Source organism: Mytilus edulis, chromosome 12, assembly GCF_963676685.1.
Source record: "Mytilus edulis chromosome 12, xbMytEdul2.2, whole genome shotgun sequence".
Taxonomy (NCBI): domain Eukaryota; kingdom Metazoa; phylum Mollusca; class Bivalvia; order Mytilida; family Mytilidae; genus Mytilus; species Mytilus edulis.
In genome coordinates, this window is record NC_092355.1 from 62,793,023 (window position 1) to 62,818,731 (window position 25,709).

The following is a 25,709-nucleotide window of genomic DNA, read 5'->3' on the forward strand; positions in this document are numbered from 1 at the left end:
CTAACTGCTATAGTGTTTTTTCATATAAACAGCAGTAGACCCCTATGTCCTATTTTTGGCCATGGTGGCCATGTTTGTTAAATGATCAAAACTTTGAATACAATGTATAAACCATTTTCCATAAGGAACATTCAAATAAAGTTAAAAAGTGTTTGGTCTTGTAGTTTCAGAGAAGAATATGTTTTTAATGTTATCAAGCATGATGAACAAAGTGATTAAAATTGTCTTTAAAGGGTAACGATTCCTTCAGGGCTCAATTGCCAATTTTGGTCATACTAACTAAGATAATAACAAAAAACTGCAAAATTTCCTTAGAAATTACCATTTACCAATAAAGAAGCAGCAACTCAACAATTGGTTGTTCGTTTCGTCAGAAACTACTCTTAGAAACATTTAGTTAAAGTTAAAAAATATTTGGTACAGTAGTTTTAGAGTGACGATTCTTGAAATAGTTCACGACGACGACGACAGATGACGGACGCCGAGTGATTGCATGAATTCACATGTGTCCTTCAGGCCTTGTGTTCTAAACAGGAAAAGAACATAAATTAAAGCTTTCAAGATTTTGCCTTAGATACTGCAAATTAAACAAATCAATCTTCAGTCCAAATGTTATAAAATTCCATGAAGGTTTGACAAGGTTATTGATGACAAAAATGGTTTTAAAAGCTTTCAGAAAACACATACCCATTTAAAAAAAAAGATCTAAACAATGGCCTTGAAAGCATAAAGTTTGACTGGCGGATTCTTTTGAATGTTCACCGAACAGTTCCCTTAAATGTACTTCTGTTTTGCTGACTACTTTAGATGTAAATGATAATTGTCAAAACATTTTGTCAGAAATTAAGCTGGAAAAGATAGGCAATTTACCAAATTTATCCTTGTTTGACTTTAAACAATAAACAATAGGGCCTTTTAAAATGGTTGAAAAAAAATTAACAATGAGTTCACAAAATTCCATCATTTTTTCAAGAAAGGTTTAAGGATAACATTTTCATGAGGACTTTTTAATGAAGCATTGAAATGAGGTCAAGGTCAGATGAAATGATAATGAGGTGTAAATAAAGGCAATAGTAGTATACCGCTGTTCAATAGTCAAAAATTGATGTAAATGAAACAAATTGGGTCACAAGCAAAAACAGAAGAAACCAAATGAAACACTGAACTGATACAAGAACAAATGCCAATATATATAGAAAAGGACTCTGTGATAACAATTGCCATATTCCTGACTTGGTACAGGACATTTAAAACCAGATGCTCTGCAGGGCACAGCTTTATACGACCGCAGAGGTTGAACCCTGAACGGTTGGGGCAAGTATGGACACAACATTCAAGCTTGATCAGCTCTAAAGTTGGATTGTGATTAATTAGTTGACACAGCATAGGTTTCTGAATGAATGTGGTCTAATGAACTTAAAATATTTGTTTTGCCTTTGAGCAATTCACTATGCTGTTGAATATTAATCCTCTCAAAAAAATGTTTGAAGAAATTTTCTTTTAATTTATGAAATCTGAAATGAGAAAAATTTAACTCCCCCCCAACCCCCATTTTTTTTTCACATCCCCCTTTCCATTTTTCAAAAACTGATCACAATTCAAATTTCTAATGGAGTTTGCAACAATAACTACTCATTTAAATACATCATAAAATATCAAAATGTAAAATAAAGTGCTTGTTATCACTGAATGGTAAAGATTGTTTTAATTTATCAGTTGGTAGTAAAAGTGAATATACATTGCATATTGTATAAAACAATGATTTAAGTTGATTCAACTACTATTCTGGACAAAGAAAGATAACTCCATTTGAAAATTTCTTGCTATTGCACAATATTATTAACTTATTTTAACAAAATTGAATTCTTGGGCTTTTTTGATATGCTGAATCAAAACATGTACTTAGATTTTTGATTATGGACCCAGTTTTCAAGTTGGTTCAAATCAGGATCCAAAATTATTATATTAAGTATTGTGCAATAGCAAGAAATTTTCAATTGCACAGTATTCAGCAATAGCAAGAAATCTTCAATTGCACAGTATTGTGCAATAGCAAGAACTTTTCAATTGCACAGACCACAAAGGACACATAAGAGCAAATACAGTGTGTAAAACAGACAAGTGGCTCTAGCAAACCTTACAAGTGAGTATGTCATCTAAATATATATTGAATTCATGTTGATTGATGACACAAATAAATACATATTAAAAGTGTCGATATATAGAACTTTTAAACATATTCACAATGTCAAATTTTCAAATTGGTTTTAGTCATTACACAATAGGTACGGGTATACACTTACTTGACACAAAACATGTGATGATATTCCCATGTTTGTCAGAGCTTCTGCTAATGCTCTAAAATTGTTCTTTTCTTTCTTCTCCTTCCATTTTAATAAAATAACAAATTTCGCAACTTCTTTATTTGTGGGATAATTTTCTGTGATAGTATCCCATTGATCAGACATTTCCAGAAATGTCACTAACTCATGCATATGGCTTGATGCACATTTGATTGAAAAACGCAACAATTCAATATCACTTGGTCTCTGGTTTAAAGCATCATCACTTAAACCTGAAAATATTAATACAAATAGCATCCCACTTACAGAAAACAACACAAAGTTACACTAGGAGAACATAGTACACCCTTGTTGTGCATTTTGAAATTCATGCAAGCTAATATTGGATATTTCGAAGGCACATTAAATAGATATGTACAGAAGCATGCCTGATGATACAGTTTAAACCAGTTTGTTATGTTCACCAATTTTAATAGTATTTAAAGTTTCTACTAAATCAATCGAAGTAGACTAAGGTTTTGATAAAAGTATGTTAAAAATCTGACAATTAATGTTCCATAAATCTGGAGTGACAGACCAAAACATCTACATAGATGTTGAAAGTCTTAAAGATATAGTTTAACTTAAAGCATCACGGGTCAGATAAATCATGTCAAACAGACATTTACAACTTACAATTTGTATACACATAATATAACTGATCTATAATCTTTATAATTGAAAAACAGACCACCTTAAAATGAAACTTAACATTGATCAATGAACCATGACAATGAGTTCAACGTCAGATGATATCTGCTAGACAACATTAACACCTTTACTCAAGCATGTCATACACCAACATATATTGCTTAGAGTACTTGAACAACAGACTAAAACACAACAAGAGTGCACATGCTGAAATGTCTCGCCTTCTATACTAATCATTGATATTATGTTGATAGTCCTAAGTATAAAGCTAAGCTTTAATACAACTGTCACATAAACTTAACATTAACCAAGATAACTAAACAAAGACCTTGAAAATGAGGTCAAGGTCAGATGAACCATGCCAGGCAGACATGTACAGCTAACAATGCTTCTATACAACCTATATAGTTGACCTATTACTTTAATTTTAAGAAAATAGACCAAAACACAAAAAAACACTGTGCAATGAACTGTGAAAATCAGGTCAAGGTCAAATAAAACCTGCGCAACTGACATAAAGATCATAAAGTATTTCCATACACCAAATATAGTTGACCTATGGCATATAGTATTAGATAAAAAGACCAAAACTCAAAAACTTAACTTTGACCACTGAACCATGAAAATGAGGTCAAGGTCACATGACATCTGCCCGCTAGACATGTACACTTTACAATCATTCCATACAACAAATATAGTAGACCTATTGCATATAGTATGAGAAAAACAGACCAAAACACAAAAATTTAACTATAACCACTGATCCATGAAAACGAGGTCAAGGTCAAATGACACCTGCCAGTTGGACATGTACACCTTACAGTCCTTCCATACACCGAATATACTAGCCCTATTGCTTATAGTATCTGAGATATGGACTTGACCACCAAAACTTAACCTTGTTCACTGATCCATGAAATGAGGTCGAGGTCAAGTGAAAACTGTCTGACAGACATGAGGACCTTTCAAGGCACGCACATATCAAATATAGTTATCCTATTACTTATAATAAGAGAGAATTCAACATTACAAAAAATCTGAATTTTTTTTCAAGTGGTCACTGAACCATGAACATGAGGTCAAGGACATTGGACATGTGAGTGACGGAAACTTCGTAACATGAGGTATCTATATACAAAGTATGAAGCATCCAGGTCTTCCACCTTCTAAAATATAAAGCTGATAAGAAGTTAGCTAACACCGCCGCCGCCGGATCACTATCCCTATGTCGAGCTTTCTGCAACAAAAGTTGCAGGCTCGACAAAAACTTTACATTACCTAATGAACCATGATCATGAGGTCAAGATCAGATGATACCTGCTTGACAGACATGTACACCTTAATATCAATCCATACACCAACTATAATTGACCTATTGTTTAACAAACTTGACCGACATAAACCAATTCCAGTTATTGCATAAACCATATATAGTTTGACATTTACATTGTCATATCAGGGCCTTTAATAGCTGACTATACAGTATGGGCTTTGTTCATTGTTGAAGGCCGTACGGTGACCTAGTTGTTAATGTCTGTCATTTTGGTCTCTTGTGGACAGTTGTCTCATTGGCAATCATACCACATCTTCTTTTTTATGAGTGTTGACTGACGCACCAGTACATATTAGATTTAAATGCAAAGACTGGTCTTGCATTTGTTGAGACCATATTGAGAATATTACCAACTGATCAAGACGCAATCAGACATATTAAGTAAAGTCTACATCAAGGTCAAGTACAGATAAGTAAAGTTAAGTACTGTTGAGATTATCTCGAGTCTTTTCATGTTAAATCTGTTTGAGCACACATTATCGTCTTTTCAGAGTCTTGGCAGTGTGTAGTGTTTCTCTATTGTCATCTCAGTTTTTCAGAAAAATTAGCTTAATATGATACCAAGAGTGAACATGCTGAGATTTATTGCCTGCTTATCTGATTATACTTGAATGTTGAAAGTCTTTCTGGTCAAGGTTTTACTATAAATTCCAATAAAACTTGAACATTACAGAATCCATAAAAGTAAGATAAAAGTCATATACACATATGATTTGCGAAGCATGCCAAATGCATAGGTGCACTTTTTTTTTCATAATTCCATACACCAAACATAGTTGTCATATGGCTTAATTAATATAGTTTTTGAGAAAAAGACTTAACATTAAAACTCAATGTCCACCGATGAAGTCAAGGTCAATTGAACGCTGCTAGACTGACCCACTCCTTATAGTATCTGAAAATCTGACCTAATCTCAAAACCATTGAGCATTATTATGAACCACGAAAAATAAGGTTAATGTCAAATGAACTCTGACAAGCAGAAATGTACATCCAGCATACAATGTGTTTTAGACGTTGGCTGAAGGTCAGGACTATTAATGTTGGGTCATTAACATATGCTGTGATAATGTCATGATAACATTAAAAAAATAATGTTATGCACTGACAAATATATAACTTTAAGGGTTGACGTTGGCTGAATGTAATAGTTATTACTATAATTACCAATGTTTTAGATACAATGTTGTAACGTTCTTTACATATTACGTTCTGTGGCATTGTCATGATAGAAATTCTGTTTTACAATTATTGTATTTGTTCTGATTATTTTTTTTTTTCCCCGCCACATTTTGTTCTTGCGATAAATGTTTGTTTCGCAATATGTCGCTTAGATATTTCTTATATTGTATCGTATAGTTTATGCGCTATTAAATTTCACCCTGCAAAGCCGAACCATTTTCTTTGTAAGAGTTATCTCCCTATTTACTGTTTATCATCAGAGTGCATCTCCTTCGTAACAAAAAAAGATATCGACAAAATTCTTTTAACAAATTGTTCATTACATCCTCAGGAATTTTTGGCTAATTTGGATCGAAGCGATTCTATGGAGTTATCTACCTTTACAAAATAAATTTGTCGGTATGTGTTTTCAACTCATCAACTATTAACCATATAACCTTGTAATGTTTTTATTTAAGGCCCCTAGATCTTAACTTAGAAAATGAGGTCAAGGTCAAAGGTCACGGTCAAGTTCTAAATTTTGATTTTGCCTTGTTTTGAGATTTTATCCAACAGTTTTAAAGATATACATTAAACAAGAGTGCACAGGCTGAAATGTCTTGCCTTCTATACTAATCATTGATATTAGGTTGATAGTCCTAAGTATAAAGCTAAGCTTTATAACAACTGTCACATAAACTTAACATTAACCAAGATAACTAAACAAAGACCAATGAACCTTGAAAATGAGGTCAAGGTAAGATTAACTATGCCAGGCAGACATGTACAGCTAACAATGCTTCTATACAACATATATAGTTGACCTTAATTACTTTTAATTTAAGAAAAATAGACCAAAACACAAAAACTTAACACTGTGCAATGAACCGTGAAAATGAGGTCACGGTCAAATAAAACCTGCGCAACTGACATAAAGATCATAAAATATTTCCATACACCAAATATAGTTGACTTATGGCATATAGTATTAGATAAAAAGACCAAAACTCAAAAACTTAACTTTGACCACTGAACCATGAAAATGAGGTCAAGGTCACATGACATCTGCCCGCTAGACATGTACACTTTACAATCATTCCATACAACAAATATAGTAGACCTATTGCATATAGTATGAAAAATACAGACCAAAACACAAAAAATTTAACTATAACCACTGAACCATGAAAATGAGGTCAAGGTTAGATGACACCTGTCAGTTGGACATGTACACCTTACAGTCCTTCCATACACCGAATATACTAGCCCTATTGCTTATAGTATCTGAGATATGGACTTGACCACCAAAACTTAACCTTGTTCACTGATCCATGAAGTGAGGTCGAGGTCAAGTGAAAACTGTCTGACAGACATGAGGACCTTGCAAGGTACGCACATATCAAATATAGTTATCCTACTACCTATAATAAGAGAGAATTCAACATTAATACAAAAAATCCTAACATTTTTTTCAAGTGGTTACTGAACCATGAAAATGAGGTCAAGGATATTGGACATGTGACTGACGGAAACTTCGTAGCATGAGGCATCTTTATACAAGTATGAAGCATCCAGGTCTTCTACCTTCTAAAATATAAAGCTTTTAAGAAGTAAGCTAACAGCGGTGCCGCCGCCGGATCACTTTCCCTATGTCGAGCTTTCTGCAACAAAAGTTGCAGGCTCGACAAAAACAAGCGCAAAATGTTTGCTTTATTGTAATGAAGATATGTTACATTTGATCTAATACAATTAAAGTGCATCTTATAGGAGTTAGTGCCCCTGAAATGTCTCAATATATAGTTATTTGATATAAACTTCAACTAAGTTCATTATAAAGCCATATGACCTTGTACAAAAGGTTAGGTGACATATGACCTTGAAAAATGACAACCGGAAGTGACCTTGAGAAAATTGGAAGTAGCTTTTTTGGCACTTTTTTCATATCAAAGTACTCAGAATCCATACATTTTGTAATTTAAATACATTTATCAATCACTAAAGACTAGAAGTGACTTTCTGTAAACCGGAAGTGGTCAATTACATCCTGGTTTACAGGCAAAAGTATATCATGTATATAGAAACTATATATTTTTGGAATCAGTGTGAAAATAGCTATCATATGAAACCAAAAGTAACATTTACTTAACCGAAAGTAGCATATTATCTACTTTAGTTCACTTTCAAATATATCAAAACCATTATTTATCGCATCAGTGAGTCTGAAGAAAGTAGCTTCTTTTCAAAATTTCTTTGATGTGGAAAGGCCTTCAATTGTTCTCTGAACAATTGGTTTTTTAATTTTTATTAATGTTGGTTAAAAAATAGTTTTACATAAGTTAAGTGTCACTTGTTCTTGAACTTATGTTAGACAATCAAAGTTCTCTGGTTTTATCCACGCAGTACCAGTGTATAGTTGTATAAGTTATAGATATTTCATATCTTTTGGATAGTTTTGTGGTGTTTGATAAATTATACCATAGCTTTTGTTGAAATTCCTGGCAATAACCTCAAGTGACAAAGTCGAGTGAGGTTGCCGAGGGGTTTCAACAAAAGCTATGGTATAATTTATGAAACACCGCAAAACTATCCAAAATATATGAAATATCTGTTTTAACCTATCGCATATATTGCTGTTTAAAAATGTGTATTTCATATATTTTTGTTAGTTTACTTTAAAAATACTTTAATACGAATCAGTCAAATTACCCTTTTTGGACCTTACACATTAAGCTCCGCCTACTTTCTGAAATAAGCAAGGGCTTCTGAAACAGCGGGAACATCAGTTGGACAAGATTTTTCGACAGCGATGGATGCACATCTACATATGTGACGGGTAACGTTACAGACAAAAGAAATTGGATGTTCTGCATATGGCTGCAAGAGATATTTTAAAAGTTTTCCGGAACCCAAGATTAAAAGTTGAACTGCAAAGGGTTAGTGTATTTTTTTATCTTATCAAAATTTTAAATGTTGGAAACGTTAATTTTTTATTGTTGACTAATTTTATAATTCCGTGGAAATTTGAATCTCAAGAATCTTTTAGTGAGTTTGGATGAATAATTCCATGTTTTAATTTGTACCAGAAGCCTAAGTCGACGCATTAATTAACAGGGTATTCAAAATGTCCACGATTAAAATCGCATGCGGTGTATATTCTATTGTTTTATATATTCAGCTTCATTTAAAGGAACCTATCTATTTTAATTCTCAAACATAATTGTTATTACTTAAGCAACATCGTTAACAGTTTAGATTTATATCAAATCGGATGAGAATCCAGGATTTTTAAAGGGGGAGGGGTCTAGCAAGTCAACATTTAAGGTAATACTATATTTAAAACTAGAGGCTCTAAAGAGCCTGTGTCGCTCACCTTGGTCTATGTGCATATTAAACAAAGGACACAAATGGATTCATGACAAAATTGTATTTTGGTGATGGTGATGTGTTTGAAGTTCTTACTTTACTGAACATTCTTGCTTCTTACAATTATATCTATAATGAACTTTGCCCATTAGTAACAGAGAAAAATATTTGGTAAAAATTTACATAAATTTACCAAATTAATGAAAATTGTTAAAAATTGACTATAAAGGGCAATAACTCCTTAAGGGGTCAATTGACCATTTAGGTCATGTGGACTTATTTGTAGATCTTACTTTGATGAACATTATCGCTGTTTACAGTTTATTGCTATCTATAATAGTATTCAAGATAATAACCAAAAACAGCAAAATTTCTTTAAAAATTACCAATTGGAGGGCAGCAACCCAACAACCGGATGTCCAATTCATTTGAATATTTCAGGGCAGATATATATTGACTTGATTAACAATTTAACTCCTTGTCAGATTTCCTCTAAATGATTTGGGTTTCAGAGTTATAAGCAAAAAACTACATTTTACCCCTGTTCTATTTTTAGCCGTGGTGGCCATCTTGGTTGGATGGCCAGGTCATCGGACACATTTTTCAAACAAGGTACCTCAAAGATGATTGTGGCCAAGTTTGAATTAATTTGGCCCAGTAGTTTCAGAGGAGAAGATTTTTGTAAAAGATAACTAAGATTTACGAAAAATGGTTAAAAATTGACTATAAAGGGCAATAACTCCTAAAGGGGTCAACTGACCATTTCGGTCATGTTGACTTATTTGTAAATCTTACTTTGATGAACATTATTGCTGTTTACAGTTTATCTTTATCTATAATAATATTCAAGATAATAACCAAAAACAGCAAAATTTCCTCAAAATTACCAATTCAGGGGCAGCAACCCAACAACAGGTTGACCGATTCATCTGAAAATTTCAGGGCAGATAGATCTTGACCTGATAAACATTTTTCTTCATGTCAGATTTCCTCTAAATGTTTTGGTTTTTGAGTTATCAGCCAAAAACAGCATTTTACCCCTATGTTCTATTTTTAGCCGTGGCGGCCATCTTGGTTGGTTGACCGGGTCACGCCACACATTTTTTAAACTAAATACCCCAAAGATGATTGTGGCCAACTTTGGATTAATTTGGCCCAGTAGTTTCAGAGGAGAAGATTTTTGTAAAAGATTACTTAGATTTACGAAAAATGGTTAAAAATTAACTATAAAGGGCAATAACTCCTTAAGGGGTCAACTGACCATTTCGGTCATGTTGACTTATTTGTAAATCTAACTTTGCTGAACATTATTCCTGTTTACAGTTTATCTCTATCTATAATAATATTCAAGATAATAACCAAAAACGGCAAAAATTTCCTCAAAATTACCAATTCAGGGGCAGCAACCCAACAACAGGTTGACCGATTCATCTGAAAATTTCAGGGCAGATAGATCTTGACCTGATAAACATTTTTACCCCAATCAGATTTCCTCTAAATGCTTTGGTTTTTGAGTTATAAGCCAAAAACTGCATTTTACCCCTATGTTCTATTTTTAGCCGTGGCGGCCATCTTGGTTGGTTGACCGGGTCACGCCACACATTTTTTAAACTAGATACCCCAAAGATGATTGTGGCCAAGTTTGAATTAATTTGGCCCAGTAGTTTCAGAGGAGAAGATTTTTGTAAAAGATTACTTATATTTATGAAAAATGGTTAAAAATTGACTATAAAGGGCAATAACTCCTAAAGGGGTCAACTGACCATTTCGGTCATGTTGACTTATTTGTAAATCTAACTTTGCCGAACATTATTGCTGTCTACAGTTTATCTCTATCTATAATAATATTCAAGATAATAACCAAAAACAGCAAAATTTCCTCAAAATGACCAATTCAGGGGCAGCAACCCAACAACGGGTTGACCGATTCATCTGAAAATTTCAGGGCAGATAGATCTTGACCTGATAAACATATTTAGTCCATGTCAGATTTCCTCTAAATGCTTTGGTTTTTGACTTATAAGCCAAAAACTGCATTTTACCCCTATGTTCTATTTTTAGCCGTGGCGGCCATCTTGGTTGGTTGACCGGGTCACGCCACACATTTTTTAAACTAGATACCCCAATGATGATTGTGGTTAAGTTTGGTTCAATTTGGCCCAGTAGTTTCAGAGGAGAAGATTTTTGTAAAAGTTAACGACGACGGACGACGGACGACGGACGACGACGGACGACGACGACGACGGACGCCGGACGCAAAGTGATGGGAAAAGCTGACTTGGCCCTTTGGGCCAGGTGAGCTAAAAAGGACTACGCATCTACCATACATGAAGCTCCTTGAAAAGGGCGTGCCTTCCGCTCCTTCCTCCCCCAAAAAATGTGCCTCGGCAATTTTAAACCCTTTTACCAAATATATTCATGTGGCTGTACAATGGAAGCTATGTGACTACAAGCGAAGTAGACATCAGATTCTGAATCACCGAAAATCAACTTATATTTTCATGTATAATTTGATAATTAAATTTTAACACATTTATACCTTTTTTTTAAATTTGTTCTTGACAATTTTTTGTTCATTTAAAAATATAGGGACAACGGAGTTGGTGTACGTGGGTTCTATTCCCACCCTAGGCATTCATTTATATCGGCTGTTGCAAAGCGGGCAGTTTAGCTTAGTGGCCCCACATTGACTCTGTTGTTCATATGTCAATTTAAAAATTCAGGCGGCCTTTTTCAGGTCTTGCCATCTTTCGTTTTTCTTTTCGAAAATCATACACAACAATCCATGGTATAATTGTGAAAATTATACCATAGATAGCTATGGTATAATTTTCAGTTATTGAGATTTATACTCTTGTTGCATTCCCATAGGTTACATTCAGTACAGCTATAGGTTAACACATAGTTTAACAGTCATATTTGAAAATCTTATAAAATTCGTTATTTTCAGTTTTGGAAGGAAAAAAGTTGCTTGTGTTAAAAGTGTGAATAATCTAGAAAGAATCATTTCCTGCCAATCTTTCAATGCTTATATCTCAAAAACAAGGAAACAGACCCTTCAATTTTTTTCTATTATTTTAGTTCCATTAATAATATACAATCAATTTATTACAATCTTTTTCAAAGCTTGTTATTGTGAAACAAAATAGAAAACTCCCTTACTATTACCATGACTAAACAGTATGTTTATGCGTCACATTTGAAAAAGAAGTCATAAATTAAAAGACAAAATTCAGTGTAATTACAGTATTAAATATAATTCTCATATCTCCTTCTTACACCACAGATTGGAAAATTCTTAACATAGTTAAAGAATTCTTACCTGGACAATTCGGCTCACACTGTTCTTTCTCCTGTAGAAATAATATATATAAATAATGAAAAAACGCAATTTTAATACGTGTGTATGCAAAATAAATTTCTTGGTAGAGGCGTCTGAATACAGCACAAACAACATTTTTTTAAAGGCAAAAAAAAGCGAAAATGTATATTTAAAAACAAAACCGCATTTGACCAGCAGGTCGTACAACGGATATTCTTAAACCCTGCTGACTGTCAATGGAGATTGTCAAATACACGGACCACCAGATGTTGGATCTTAACTAATAATGTAATACTAAAAGGCAGAAAACAATAAACTTGCAGAAAAGATGGTATACCGCAAACAAAAGGTGCAAAAGTACACTTTATCCTAATATCATCAATTAATGTCTCGTCAGTGATGTTAGAAAACGACACGGTATTTGGAAGGCCATATTATCTACCTCAATTTAGGATGGACTCTTAAATTTTGAAGATTTGAAATAGGATAATTGGATTATATAAACATTTTCCTAAATACCACAAAAGTAGATGAGTCTAATTTAGTAAAACGCATTTGACTAGCATATCGCACAGCGGATGTGCATATACCTCTGCTGACAGCTTTTGGCAATCATGCCAAATAAAAGGATCATTAGATGTAACAAAATGGATCTTGATTATTAATTTAATACCAAACAGAAAACAATAAACTTATGGAATAGATGTTATACCGCAATGAAAAGGTGCAAAAAAATGAGTACACCACATCGGGATTTGGACAATTATTATCGTTTTTAGAAGGCCATACAATTTACCCTAGTTTAGTACTCAATTTAGACTATTTAATTTTGAAGAGTCGACAAAGGATGAACATTTCATTTAAGGAAGCTGGCTTGTCATGTTTTTGATTTTTTGTCAGATTTTCGGAATCCTCTGGTTTTATCCATTTAAATGCCTTGAAAAAATTTGCCCGGTGACCCCCATTTTTCTTTTTGAAAATCTTTAACATGTATAATGATAAGCCATCTGTAAAAGTCTTATAAAATTTTAATTACTTTTTAACATTTTTTGAGAACTTTAACTTGTCAATGATAAAGCTATGAAAAGTCAAGAGAGGATATTTTCCCGCCAAATTTTCAATGGCTCATATCTCGAAAACAAGCACGGTGACCTATATATTTTTTTTGCTTTTTGGATTCCTTTATAAATTACTTATCAATTTAAGCTAGTGTTTTGAAAAGTTAATTACTTTGAAACTGAGAAGCAAGCTCCCTTAAACCAGAAGGCAAATATAATGCAAGCCCAAACAAAAAAATAAAAAAAACGCATTTTTATACGTATGCATGCAAAACACATGTATTTGTAGAGGGATCTGAATTAAACAGACAAGAGAGCCGTTGTGTAGTGGTTAGTGCATCGGACTACTAACACAAAGGTTTGCGGTTCGATTCCTGTTTGGGACGAAAATTTCAGGAACTCAATTTTCTGCTCTCCCTTGACACCATCTGTGAGTATGGTCTTGAGGACACGATAATAGTCCGTCGGAAGGGGACGATAAATGGCTGCACTCGCACCCGCAAAGTGGAAAGGGAGTAATTTAAGTTGCAAAACTTGTTTCCCAATCCACTATAAATAAATATGTTTAAACTAAGCAGACAACTTTTCGCTTATAAAAAAACCACATTTGACTAGCAGATCAAACAACGAATGTTCTTATACCCTCCTGACTGCCAAAAAAATTGATCAACAGATGCCATTCTGTTTTTAAAACATGTAAACGATACAAAAGAAAAACACATACTTAATCTGTTACCCATGAAATTTTATTCAGATTGAGTAAATGATAAACATAAGAGAAATGTATTGTCCGTAACTCTCATAACTTACTGAGTTCATAATTCTATTTACTTATTTAGAAAAGGGGTATACTTTTTGATAGAATGCTAAAGTTAAATTGTATTCCTGGGATTTTGTTTAGTTGATACTTTTTTAATAAATTGCATTGGAATTATAATTATGCAAATAGACCAAGGAATTTGTTTTTGTCCCGGCTGATAAAGCTGCTAATAATATCATTATTGTTTGACGTAAATTTTATATAGAGGTTCTGCAAAAGGAAATCACGAATTCACCAACATTCCAACTGACTTCATTTTCAGAAAACGACATCTGTAACAAACATAAACTTTTAGCTACTTCTTTACAAGCAGAACCAAACACAATGAAAGTCCCAACTATGTACTGGCTTCCGAAGCTGCACAAAAAACCCTACAAATATAGATTTATTTCATCTTCTAGCCATTGTTCAACTACTAAACTGTCTGTTTTACTTACTAGTACACTTGGTACAATAAAAAACCTGATAATAAATTGTTCAAATAAGGCCTTTGAAAATAGTGGAATTAATTACTTTTGGAGTGTCAAAAACTCGTTGGAAGTACCTGATAAATTGCATGCATATATTGGTGATTTTGAATCTGTTCAAAGTTTTGATTTTTCTACCCTATATACCACTTTGCCTCATATTCTTATTAAGAAAAAATTCACATCCCTAATTAACTGGGCATTTAAAAAGTCGGAATGCGAGTACATATGTTCAAACTCTTTTAGATCATTTTTTAGTAGCAATAAACAAAAGAACTATGTCAATTGGACATGCTTTGATACTATTTATGCACTTGAATTTTTACTTGATAACATTTTTGTTCGCTTTGGAGATTCCGTATATCGTCAAGTTATTGGAATTCCAATGGGGACTAACTGTGCACCACTTATTGCGGACATGTTTTTGTATTGCTATGAGTTACAATTTATGACTAAAATTAGCAAAGACCCATCAAAACAACATTTGATACAAAAATTTAACAATACTTTTAGATATTTGGATGATATTGGCTCTAAATAATGACGACTTCAGTATGTATACTAAAGAAATTTATCCTGTAGAACTTACTTTAAATAAAGCTAATGATAACAATGACCACTGCCCTTTCCTCGATCTTGATATCTATATCATAAACGGGAAGCTTAATACAAAAATTTATGATAAAAGAGATGATTTTTCATTTCCTATTGTTAATTATCCATTTTTAGATGGTGACATTCCCTTGTCGCCATCTTATGGTGTTTATATATCTCAACTTGTACGATTCGCTCGTGTATGTAACAATGTATTAGATTTTAGCGAGAGAAATTTATGTATTACTGAAAAATTATTACACCAGGGTTTTCGATATCACAAACTGGTCAAAACATTTACTAAATTTTATCACCGGTATAAGGAAATAATTCGTAAATATAACTCAACATGCAGACATCTTATACGTTCAGGTATTTCACATCCAAAATTTTATGGAAATATTCTTTATAAAGCACAAAAATGTCAGTATTCTCCTCAGAAACTAACAAAACCTTTAAATAGACTTATTAAAAGGGGATATAGTTACGATACTGTTGTCAGGTCATTAAAGATTGCATATTTTGGCTTTAACATTGATTCACTGATAGGGTCTTTGCATCGGAACTAAACACATTTATTTCTAAAAAAACAGTTGTTGGCATGACACGGGTTATGTTCTTCTCATATATTTTATGATAGTATGATACTAAACCCCTAACGGGAGGGATTGTACCTGATATTCATATGATAAAGACATAATCTTTCAATCAGTTTAATTGAGGTTTGGAGCTGGCATGTCAGTTAACTGCTAGTAGTCTGTTGTTATTTATGTATTATTGTCATTTTATTTATTTTCTTTTGTTACATCTTTTGACATCAGACTCGGACTTCTCTTGAACTGAATTTTAATGTGCGTATTGTTATTCTTTTACTTTTCTACATTGGCTAGAGGTATAGGGGGAGGGTTGAGATCTCATAAACATGTTTAACCCCGCCGCAATTTTGCGCCTGTCCCAAGTCAGGAGCCTCTGGCCTTTGTTAGTCTTGTATGATTTTAAATTTTAGTTTCTTGTGTATAATTCGGAGTTTAGTATGACGTCCATTATCACTGTACTATTATGCATATTTTAGGGGCCAGCTGAAGGACACCTACGGGTGCGGGAATTCTCGCTACATTGAAGACCCATTGGTTGCCTTCGGCAGTTGTTTGCTCTATGGTCGGGTGGTTGTCGCTTTGACATATTCACCATTTCCTTTCTCAATTTTATTTGAATAGTTAATTTAACACATAAATTACTAGAGGTTAATTTTACAAGTAGTGTCATTTACCAGCACCTACCCAATACAAAATAGAAAATAAAACACTTCTCATTGTTTGTTTTCATTAACCAGATGAGTTTTGCAAAGTTCAAGCATTACCTATTTAAGATTTCAATTTATTTTTTTGTATTTACCTTTTTTTTTTAAATCTAACATCATCTGTCCTAAGATTTCAATCTTGGTGTTATTTTTTCTTTGAATTTATCAGTGATTTTCTTAATGACCATACAATGTATCTAATATATACCTTTTCTTGGTTCCAAACAGTGGAGTTTCCTGCTCTATGGGTTATGTTATGTGTGTCACAAACCCACTCATTTGACTGTAAAGCTTCCTCTTCATCAATGAAGCATTTCATCTCAGAACATGAATATTCAAGATGGAACGGTAATTGTTGACAGCGTTTTACATGGATTGTGGACTGATAGAAATCCGAAATTCTCTCCAGTGTTGTAACCAAACATTCCTTAACTACAGTAGCTATATCTCGTACTATAAGTCCAGCTGAGGTTTTATGGACAATATACAGAAGAATCTTGTTGCCTTCAACACAAACTACAATATCATGTGACTTGTCAAATGAGACTACAACAAATCCTGAAAAGAGGAGCTTTCTACCTTCATATTGCTTCAGAGTCCACATGCTCAAACAGGCACTGATCAGACGATTAGGCAAAGCTGGTGGTATGACAGTCCCTTTAAAAACAAATGCTAAGCATATAGCTCTCACTGGTGTACACTCTTTGTCCATAAAGCTGGTGGTATTTCGTTGTGTGACCATACAGGGAACAAAGAACATCTCTACTGGTAACCGACTTCCTGAAGCTGTATCATACCTCCGTTGCTCTGCCAGAATATCTAAATGAATGAGTATGTTGAATATAAACTCTTTGTATGGTAAAACTGCACGGAAGTCCTTCTGTTTCCATATCTGATACAAGTCTTCTCGATGTATGATCCCACTTTCTGACATTCTCCTGAAAGTTTCCTGTATTCTTCTTTTCTTTGGCCAAAATCCTTCATCTAAAAATAAACAAAAAAAAATTTATTTTTTTTATTTTCCCTCATTGATAATTTTTTTTAATTTGAACAAATTCCTATAGGACAACAATCTGCTGTGTAACATCAAATTAAACAAAAAGAATGATACCCACACAATATGATGCATAAGGTTTTGTGGTCAAGCTATTAAAATAAATGGTAAAAGTCCCTTTAATCACTCCAGTAAAACTAGTCAAATATAAAAACTGATGATAAAGCAGGGTGGAAAGAATATGACAGCAACTAATCTTACTATGTAAAAGTCCCTTTGCTCCTGTAAAACTAGAGGCTCTCAAGAGCCTGTGTCGCTCACCTGTTACTGATGTCGGCCATCTTGGTTGGTAGGCAGGGTCATTAGACACTTTTTTGAAATAGATACCCTAGTAATGATTGTGGCCAAGTTTGGTTAAATTTGGCCCATAGTTTTAGAAAAGAAGATTTTTGTACAAATTTACAAAAATAATGAAAAGTTCAATATTGACTATAAAGGACAATAACTCCTTAAGGGTTTCGCTAACAATTTTGGTCATGTTGACTTATTTGTAGGTCTTATTTTGCTGAACATTATTGCTGTTTACAGTTTATCTCTATCTATAATAGTATTCCAGATAATAACCAAAGACTGCAAAATTTCCTTAAAATTACCAATTCAGGGGGCAGCAACCCAACAACATGTTGTCGGATTCATCTGAAAATTTCAGGGCAGATAGATCTGAATGCATTGGTTTTGAAGATATAAACCAAAATATACATTTTACCCCCGTGTTCTATTTTTAGCCATGGCGACCATCTTGGTTTGATGGCCAGGTCATCGGACACATTTTTAAACTAGATACCCCAAGGATGATTGTGGCCAATTTTGGTTAAATTTAACCCAGTAGTTTCAGAGGAGAAGATTTTTGTAAAAATTTAAGGACGCCGGACGCCAAGTGATGAGAAAAGCTCACTTGACCTTTCAGGTCAGGTGAGCTAAAAATGGTCCAATAAAAGTGATAATAGAACAGGATGGAGAGAATATGACGACAGCTTATCCTAACAAGTCAAATAAACGCATTATAGATACCAGAACTAAATTTAGTATATATGCCAGACGGGTGTTTTGTCTACAAAAGACTCATCAGTGACGCTCGAATCCAAAAAAGTAAAAAAGGCCAAATAAAGTACGAAGTTGTAGAGCATTGAGAACCAAAATTCCTAAAAGTTTTGCCAAATACAGCTAAGGTGATTTATGCCTGAGGTAGAAAAGCCTAAGTAATTCCAAAAATTCAAAAATTTGTTAACAGTAAATTTATAAATATAACCATATCAATGACAATTCATGTCAGCACAAAAAGTGCTGACTACGGGGCTTGTGATAACAAATCATTATGGCAAACAGTCTCTGAATACTGATGTGTTTCGAATGGACAGATACACTCACTGATGAGTCAATTGTCATTTACATAGCTGGGCAACGTCGGAGGATCATAAAGAATACAAAAGGAGATCAAAGAAAGAATAATAAACAGCATGAAGACAAAATAAAAGCCATACATCAGTTCTGCTCAATGGCCTCATTATTTACAACAATGACATCTGCATGAAATAAGTCAGTAACTCTTAGTTTTCAATTGACATGATTGATTAATAGTTTAAACATATTTTATTTGCAAAAGTAGCAAAAGGGATTGGACACAAGTTATAACAACATAAGAGACGTAATTGATAAATACCTGTCACAAAGGATCTCATGACCTCCACCATGAGTAGCGGGTTAATTATCACATAATTTTGGAGCTGAATAGTATTAAAGTAGATAAGCTTCCCAAGAGAATGTTGGAAGTGTAGGAAGTCATGAAGTTGTACTGAATCCAGGACGGACACCTTGCTGATTGAATTCAATTCTTTAAGTTCTACCAATGACAGGATTTGTTTTCCTGCAGCTACCAATTCAGCAATCTCCAGTTCAAGGGGGACCCAAGCGTTTGGCATCCTCTCCCCCCAACATGGATGATCGAAAGTAAGCTCTGTGATGGCTTTCTTCAGGGATTCAATTTCTTGATCATTTTTATCAGTTGCATTGACAAATATTTGTTTGTCAAGGACAAGATGATTTCTTCCCTCGTGATCCTTAAATAATTCCTCTACTTCGCTGTACAATAGTGCACGTCTGGTTTCCACATCCTCCTGTCAAAAAATAATCATCTTTAAGTACACATGTGAAGGCTGAATAGGATGCTGTTGCAAATGGTTGACGTCATACTTGTCTATGTAGAGGAATATGATATAATTATTTTTCAAAGAACTGGTTTAAGTGCTTACAAAAGACTGTTGTACAATTATTTTTTGTTTTGTTTTTATGGATATTTGTCATTGACAGTAACAGAACTACACTGGTAACATATTCTTTTGTTACTTTGTTTCTAAATACATGTAAATAAAATAATGTATATGTTACAGTAAATAGGTGAAATTAGGAATTACATGTAATTACTAAAATTTAGGAATTACTTGTAATTCTTGATGCACTTAGTTAATACAAGTAATTCCTTAGACTGCCTAGTTATTACCAGTAATTACTAATACATGTATTTAAATGACTTTTTACACCTATTCCCTAACAGTGAAACAATGTTCTTAAATATACCTTTTTGTTAAAGGGGCATTGGCTATATAATACAAAAAGTAAAATATGATTTTTTTTGTTGAATGAGATTTTAGTTCGCTTTTTGGTACTTTAAAAAAACATGGCTGATGAGTTATTCACTTGCAAGTGAAAAATTCGACCCCATTGAATAGTTATGTTTTTTGAAAATGCATGACTAGAAAGAAAAGATATCTAAACACTAGTTATTGAAATTGTTTAATCATCAATGTGACAGAGTCTAAATGCCAAGGGAAAAGCTAAACATTATAATCATCAAATTAAAAAAGATGTTAATGATACTACAAAAAGACATGAGATTATTACAATCTTCTCTCAACATTGGTAAGTTAGGCTTAAATTAAAATATTGTTTGTTAGCAGTTTACCGACCGACCCTTGAAAATACTCCCGACTGTGAAAATTTTATTGCTTTATATTTGAAGAAATTTTTTTTAATACTTCTATTGACGCGATCCGGAACTTTGGGTCCTTTCTGGAAATGATTTAAAGTCTGGGTCAATTAGGCATTTCAAGTTCGGTTTTTCTTAGCTTCCCGTCAAGTGTTCATGTGACCATTTAATGATAAAGCACATGGAAATTGTTTACAGGTATCCATGAAGTCACGGAGGAGTACTTTACGCTGTCGTCTCGTGTCAATTTTAAGACAAATGACAAACAAAAAAGTTTATTAGTAAACTGTTTATACAGATTCAGGCACATGTAATGATGTGTGATGATATCATTGACGATGATGCAGCGGATATTCATAACTGACACGATAACCATTCTGTCTCAAACAAATCGGGTACAGAATCTGTGGAGCCTGACTTTATGGAACCAATTTCAGTGGTTAAATAATTCGACAGCAGCTTGAAGTATGGCATATTTTCTACAAATCGTTGTGAAGACGACAAAGATGAAACCACTCCTCTGTGACTTAAATCTTCATGGATATCTGTAAACACGCCTGTACGGAGGAAGGGCTCATTTGAAATGTTAATGGATATAGATCATGCCAAATCAATAACAAGCAACCCTAACTACACAAAGATGAAGAGAAAATGAATGGTTAGCTTGAAAAATAAATATACTCTCTCTATATTAAATTTATCTTCGATTGCAATGAGTAATGCTCCTTTAGGATAAGGGGGGCTGCCCCACTCATTGCAATTATTCTCTTTCTTACAATATTAAATATACCCAAACTGTGTGGCCTGTGTGAATTCAATTAAAACATGTCCTTAGGAGCTATGCTGCCAATTTTTTTTTATGCATTAAAAACATTTCAGTACAGACCATTTGCTTTTAATGGGGTGCTATGGATTTCACTCCAAACTTTAGATGTCTTTGGTTTTTATTAAAGCCTGGCAAAAATATAACCTTATCACATATAATTAAATATTGTTAGAAATATGAAAACAGTCGAATGTCTTAATACTTTTTTTTCAAGTTGCCTTTTTTTCAATTGAGGAAGATTCAATGGTTATTATTTTTATTAAAAATACACTCTTAAATACATTGTCTTATAAATCTTTAATATCTACATTTTTCTGATGAAAATACTCTACTCATGAAAACATTCTAGTCAAGAAGCATACATGTCTGAATATATTTCTTTAAAACAGTTCTAGTCATAATGACATTCCTTGTTTATAAGTGTTCCAGTATTTAATAATTATACCATATTTTATGTCATAAATTGGATAATGACACTATGTTAAAGTTTCAGTTTTGGTTAAAAAGTTTTTTTATCTGAAAATGCCTATTCATTTAATGTTGGTTTTCAGCATGTCCAATGTTTGTTGCTTTAAAATGTTTTCTTTTCCTTCACAAGAAACTTGGTTTAGTGTAACTGCTTGTTTAAACTGTATTTTGGCTGATAAAATAAAATATTTTTTCCTACCTACCGACCCTTCAGTCTGAAGGTACAGTCGGAAACTGCAAACAAACATATTTTTAAGGTTGGCCTTATGGTTTTCATGACATTACTGTTGTACTTAAAAGTTATTCAAACTATACAAGTTATTTAACAGTCCTGTTCAAAGGGCTAATGCTGTAGTAAAAGAAGAAGGGGCTTAGTGGATACATATGCACCTCTTGCTTTGTCAAACCGAAGATCCTACCAGGTCCCTTTCCTGGGCCCATCCAAGGACTTGGAACAGGCACCTTCTTTATGTGCTGGGGTACACTAGTTTTGTTGAATATGATAACCCCTCCCACCATAATTTAAATTTGTGATTAATGATGTACAAAAGACAGCAGTAAACACATTGTAAAACTCCACCAAAAAAGCATCAAACCTACCCAGAAATAATAATGTCTGTCTGTGTCTGTCTGTTTGCAAATCAAGACCAGGTGCTTTGTAAGGATAGGTGTTCTTTGCTTCTTATGCGACACTATCATTATGTCAATAGCCACTAAATATCGAATAAATTTATAAATGATGTATATCAACATTATTTTGTCAATTACCAAAATCATTTTGATAAATTACTATGCTCTTCATTGACTCTTTAATTGGAGTAATTGTTAAAAGGCTAATTTTAGTATTATTTGTGTAATAGACATTAAAAGAACTTTAACTGTGACACCTGTTAACCGTTAAATAGTAATATTTTCTTAGCATCTGAATGAACTCTCTAGAACTGTCGCAATTAATTAGTGCTATTTATCTATGGTCATAAAGTTGCCACTGAAGAACATTTAAAGTTTCTGGTTATTCTAATGTGTTTAACATTCAAAGATAAAGACAGAGTTAATGTATTTTTTGGTCAGTTTTAATGTTGTTGCTTGATGTAGAAAGTTGGTTACATGTTTGCAATAAAAAAAATTGTATAAGAACTCGATGTTGTCTTTTTAATTCATATTGAGGTGTAACAGTAATATCTTATCTTATTTATACATGTATTTCAATTTTAAATGGATATTTATATTTGCTACACAAAAGGTTAACTGCTGTATGACTTGTATAATACAATTTTGTTGCAGATTATGTTTGGAGGTCTAGAGAAAGTCATCAAAAAGAGACACAAAAATATAATTTTATTTATGGCAAATGTCCACTTCATCACAAAGTTCTGACAAAAGAAGTTGTAGGTAAACCTATTTTGTAAAAGGAATTTAATCATCTCATATGTAAAATTATTCTAAATGATATGCAAAGTATGTCAAATGGAAATTTTAATTTTATTATGAATTATCAAGATCATTTAACTTATTTGGCATAATCAAATGTCTATCACCAACAGCGGAATTTGCCTCAAAAGTTCTTACAAATGTATTTCTCATATTTAAATTTATATCATTGGCATGCATTTTGCAAAAATTTTGAGTGAGTTTCAAAACTTATATAACAATCATTTTCCTGTTTCAATTCACAAGCAGAACTAAAGAGCATGCAGTGTTGAAGGAGCTTTGATTCCCTAGCCCTTAACTAATCCCAACAATCCCTACCCTGTTACTTCCTTATTTTATATCTTAAGTTAGTAAATAGCTGTAAAAATTACTAAAAAAATCATTGAATACCTGTAATCACTGAAACAATCAGTAAATACATGTAATTCCAAAATGAGTAGTAATTTCAGGTATTTACTGAATTGTTTAGTAATTACTTGTAATTCCCTATTTCACCTATTTACTGTAACATATATATAGATTATAGTTATCATGTATTTCTTGAGCTAATATCCTCCACTAAGTCTAAACCATGGAAAATATGAAGATTGTGACAAAATCATCAATTTAGGTACCAGAATTATTATTTGTTACGCCAAACACGCGATTCGTCTCCATAAGACTCACCAGTGACGCTCCGATCAAACTAGTTATAAAGCAAAGGAGTACAAAGTTGAAGAGAATTGGGGATCCATAATTCCAAAAAGTTGTGCCAAATATGGCTATGCCTGGGATAAGAAAAATCCTTAGTATTTCGAATAAGTTATAGTTTTGCAAACAGTGAGATAATAAAAATTTCCATATAATTGATATTCAGGTCAACACCAAAGTGCTCACTACTTAGCTGGTGGTTCCCTCTTGGACAAAAATAGGAATGACATTTTCATTGTCAAATGATTAAAAAAAGTATTAAGACACATCATCAACTGTTCAAGTCAACAAAATTATCAAGGATTAATACACAAACACACCAGTGTGGTATGAAATTTCTTCATGTGGATATTAAATCAACATATATGTTTAGTAAATCACATTTGTCCTCTTTATCTTATTTTTGACCATTGGAATAGAGTTATTTTTAATCACAATATTTGCAATATCAGTACAGTCAGCATTTCCATCTTTCTTTTAGTATGTTATTTTCTGGAGTCAAACTAGTTTGTAAAGGAATGTATGCTTTTACAAAATATATGACCCTGTGTTTTTAAAAGCCATTATGTTTAAACATATAACACATGTATAAAGTACCTGTAAAATAGACAATGGTTTATCTATGAACCTGATGATGCATCACCAAGTATAACATGTTCCCATGAAGCTTGGTTCTACATGTTGCTACTATGAGAACACTCTGGTACTGTGTTCTTAGTGAATACAAACAAGATCTAAGGAAAACCTCAATAAATGACCTACATATATCTTTTTCACTTACCACTGGTATCTTGTCCTTATGGGTGGCAACAAACAAGATCCTAGGTATGCCAGCATACACCACCTTACAATAGGTCAGTATTGAGTTCACCCAGTGTAGTAAGAAGACTAAAAGTATAATAAAACTAAAATGCAATGTAATCAGATGTGTAACTTGTCTCAAATATATTTTAATTTTATCACTTTCATAAAAAAGGAAGGCAATTTAAAAAACCATAAGCTTAGAAATAGAGTAAAACATCACGTTGTAAGAAAATGGCAACACGTAGAACAACAGATTTTTCTTTTATAATTTTACTAATTAAGCTTAATTGTATAAATTGTACCATTTGACCAAGGGAAGGCAATACAAAAAAATACAAAATTCAAAAAAATCTAACAACTGTCAACAAAACACTATAGGGAACACGAAAGATTGAGAACCCCTCAAAACCTGCTCCTAACCAGTTACCAGTTACTGATATTGGCAACAATCGTTAAACTTTTAACAAGACAAGTGAACATTTGTTGTTATGTTGCATTTGAAGATGTGCCTTCATGTCTATATAAAAAAGAAGATGTGGTATGATTGCCAATGAGACAACTATCCACAAGAGACCAAAATGACACAGACATTAACAACTATATGTTACTGTACGGCCTTCAACAATGTAAAACAAGTAAACAAAAAAACTAACGGTCTTATTTATATAAAAAAAATGAACGAAAAACAAATATACAACACATAAACAAACGACAACCACTGAATTACACGCTCCTGACTCAGGACATGCACATACATGAACAATGTGGCGGGGTTAAACATGCTAGCGAGATCCCAACACTCCCCTTAACCATGCTAACCTGGGACAGTGGTATAACAGTACAACATAAGAACGAACTATACAAATCAGATGAAAAAGGCTTAACTCATAAGATGGACAAAAATACAAGTAGACGTGGCGGGGTACTTGTACATCCGACAACAAAAAGACACAACGAACAGAACTGAGAGTACTCACAGTTATCTGACAGCTAGTTCAAAGTCACTAACAACTAATTAAAAAAATCATGAATCTTAAGACTA

At 33.1% G+C, this 25,709-nt stretch overlaps 2 protein-coding genes across 2 annotated transcripts in view; both read right to left on the reverse strand.

The window, feature by feature from the left end:
- The window catches only part of LOC139498898 (uncharacterized), a 332,230-nt gene that overhangs the window by 234,157 nt on the left and 72,364 nt on the right, over positions 1–25,709 (reverse strand). The window lies entirely within an intron of this gene.
- LOC139497750 (uncharacterized) overlaps positions 1–25,709 on the reverse strand; it is a 70,246-nt gene that overhangs the window by 18,373 nt on the left and 26,164 nt on the right. The window contains exons 9-13 of the mRNA XM_071285987.1: positions 24,645–24,751; positions 19,126–19,579; positions 16,620–17,395; positions 12,173–12,203; positions 2,304–2,575 (exon numbers count right to left, since the gene is read on the reverse strand). Coding sequence (XP_071142088.1) covers positions 2,304–2,575; positions 12,173–12,203; positions 16,620–17,395; positions 19,126–19,579; positions 24,645–24,751 — 1,640 coding nt within the window. The remainder of the gene's footprint in view (positions 1–2,303; positions 2,576–12,172; positions 12,204–16,619; positions 17,396–19,125; positions 19,580–24,644; positions 24,752–25,709) is intronic.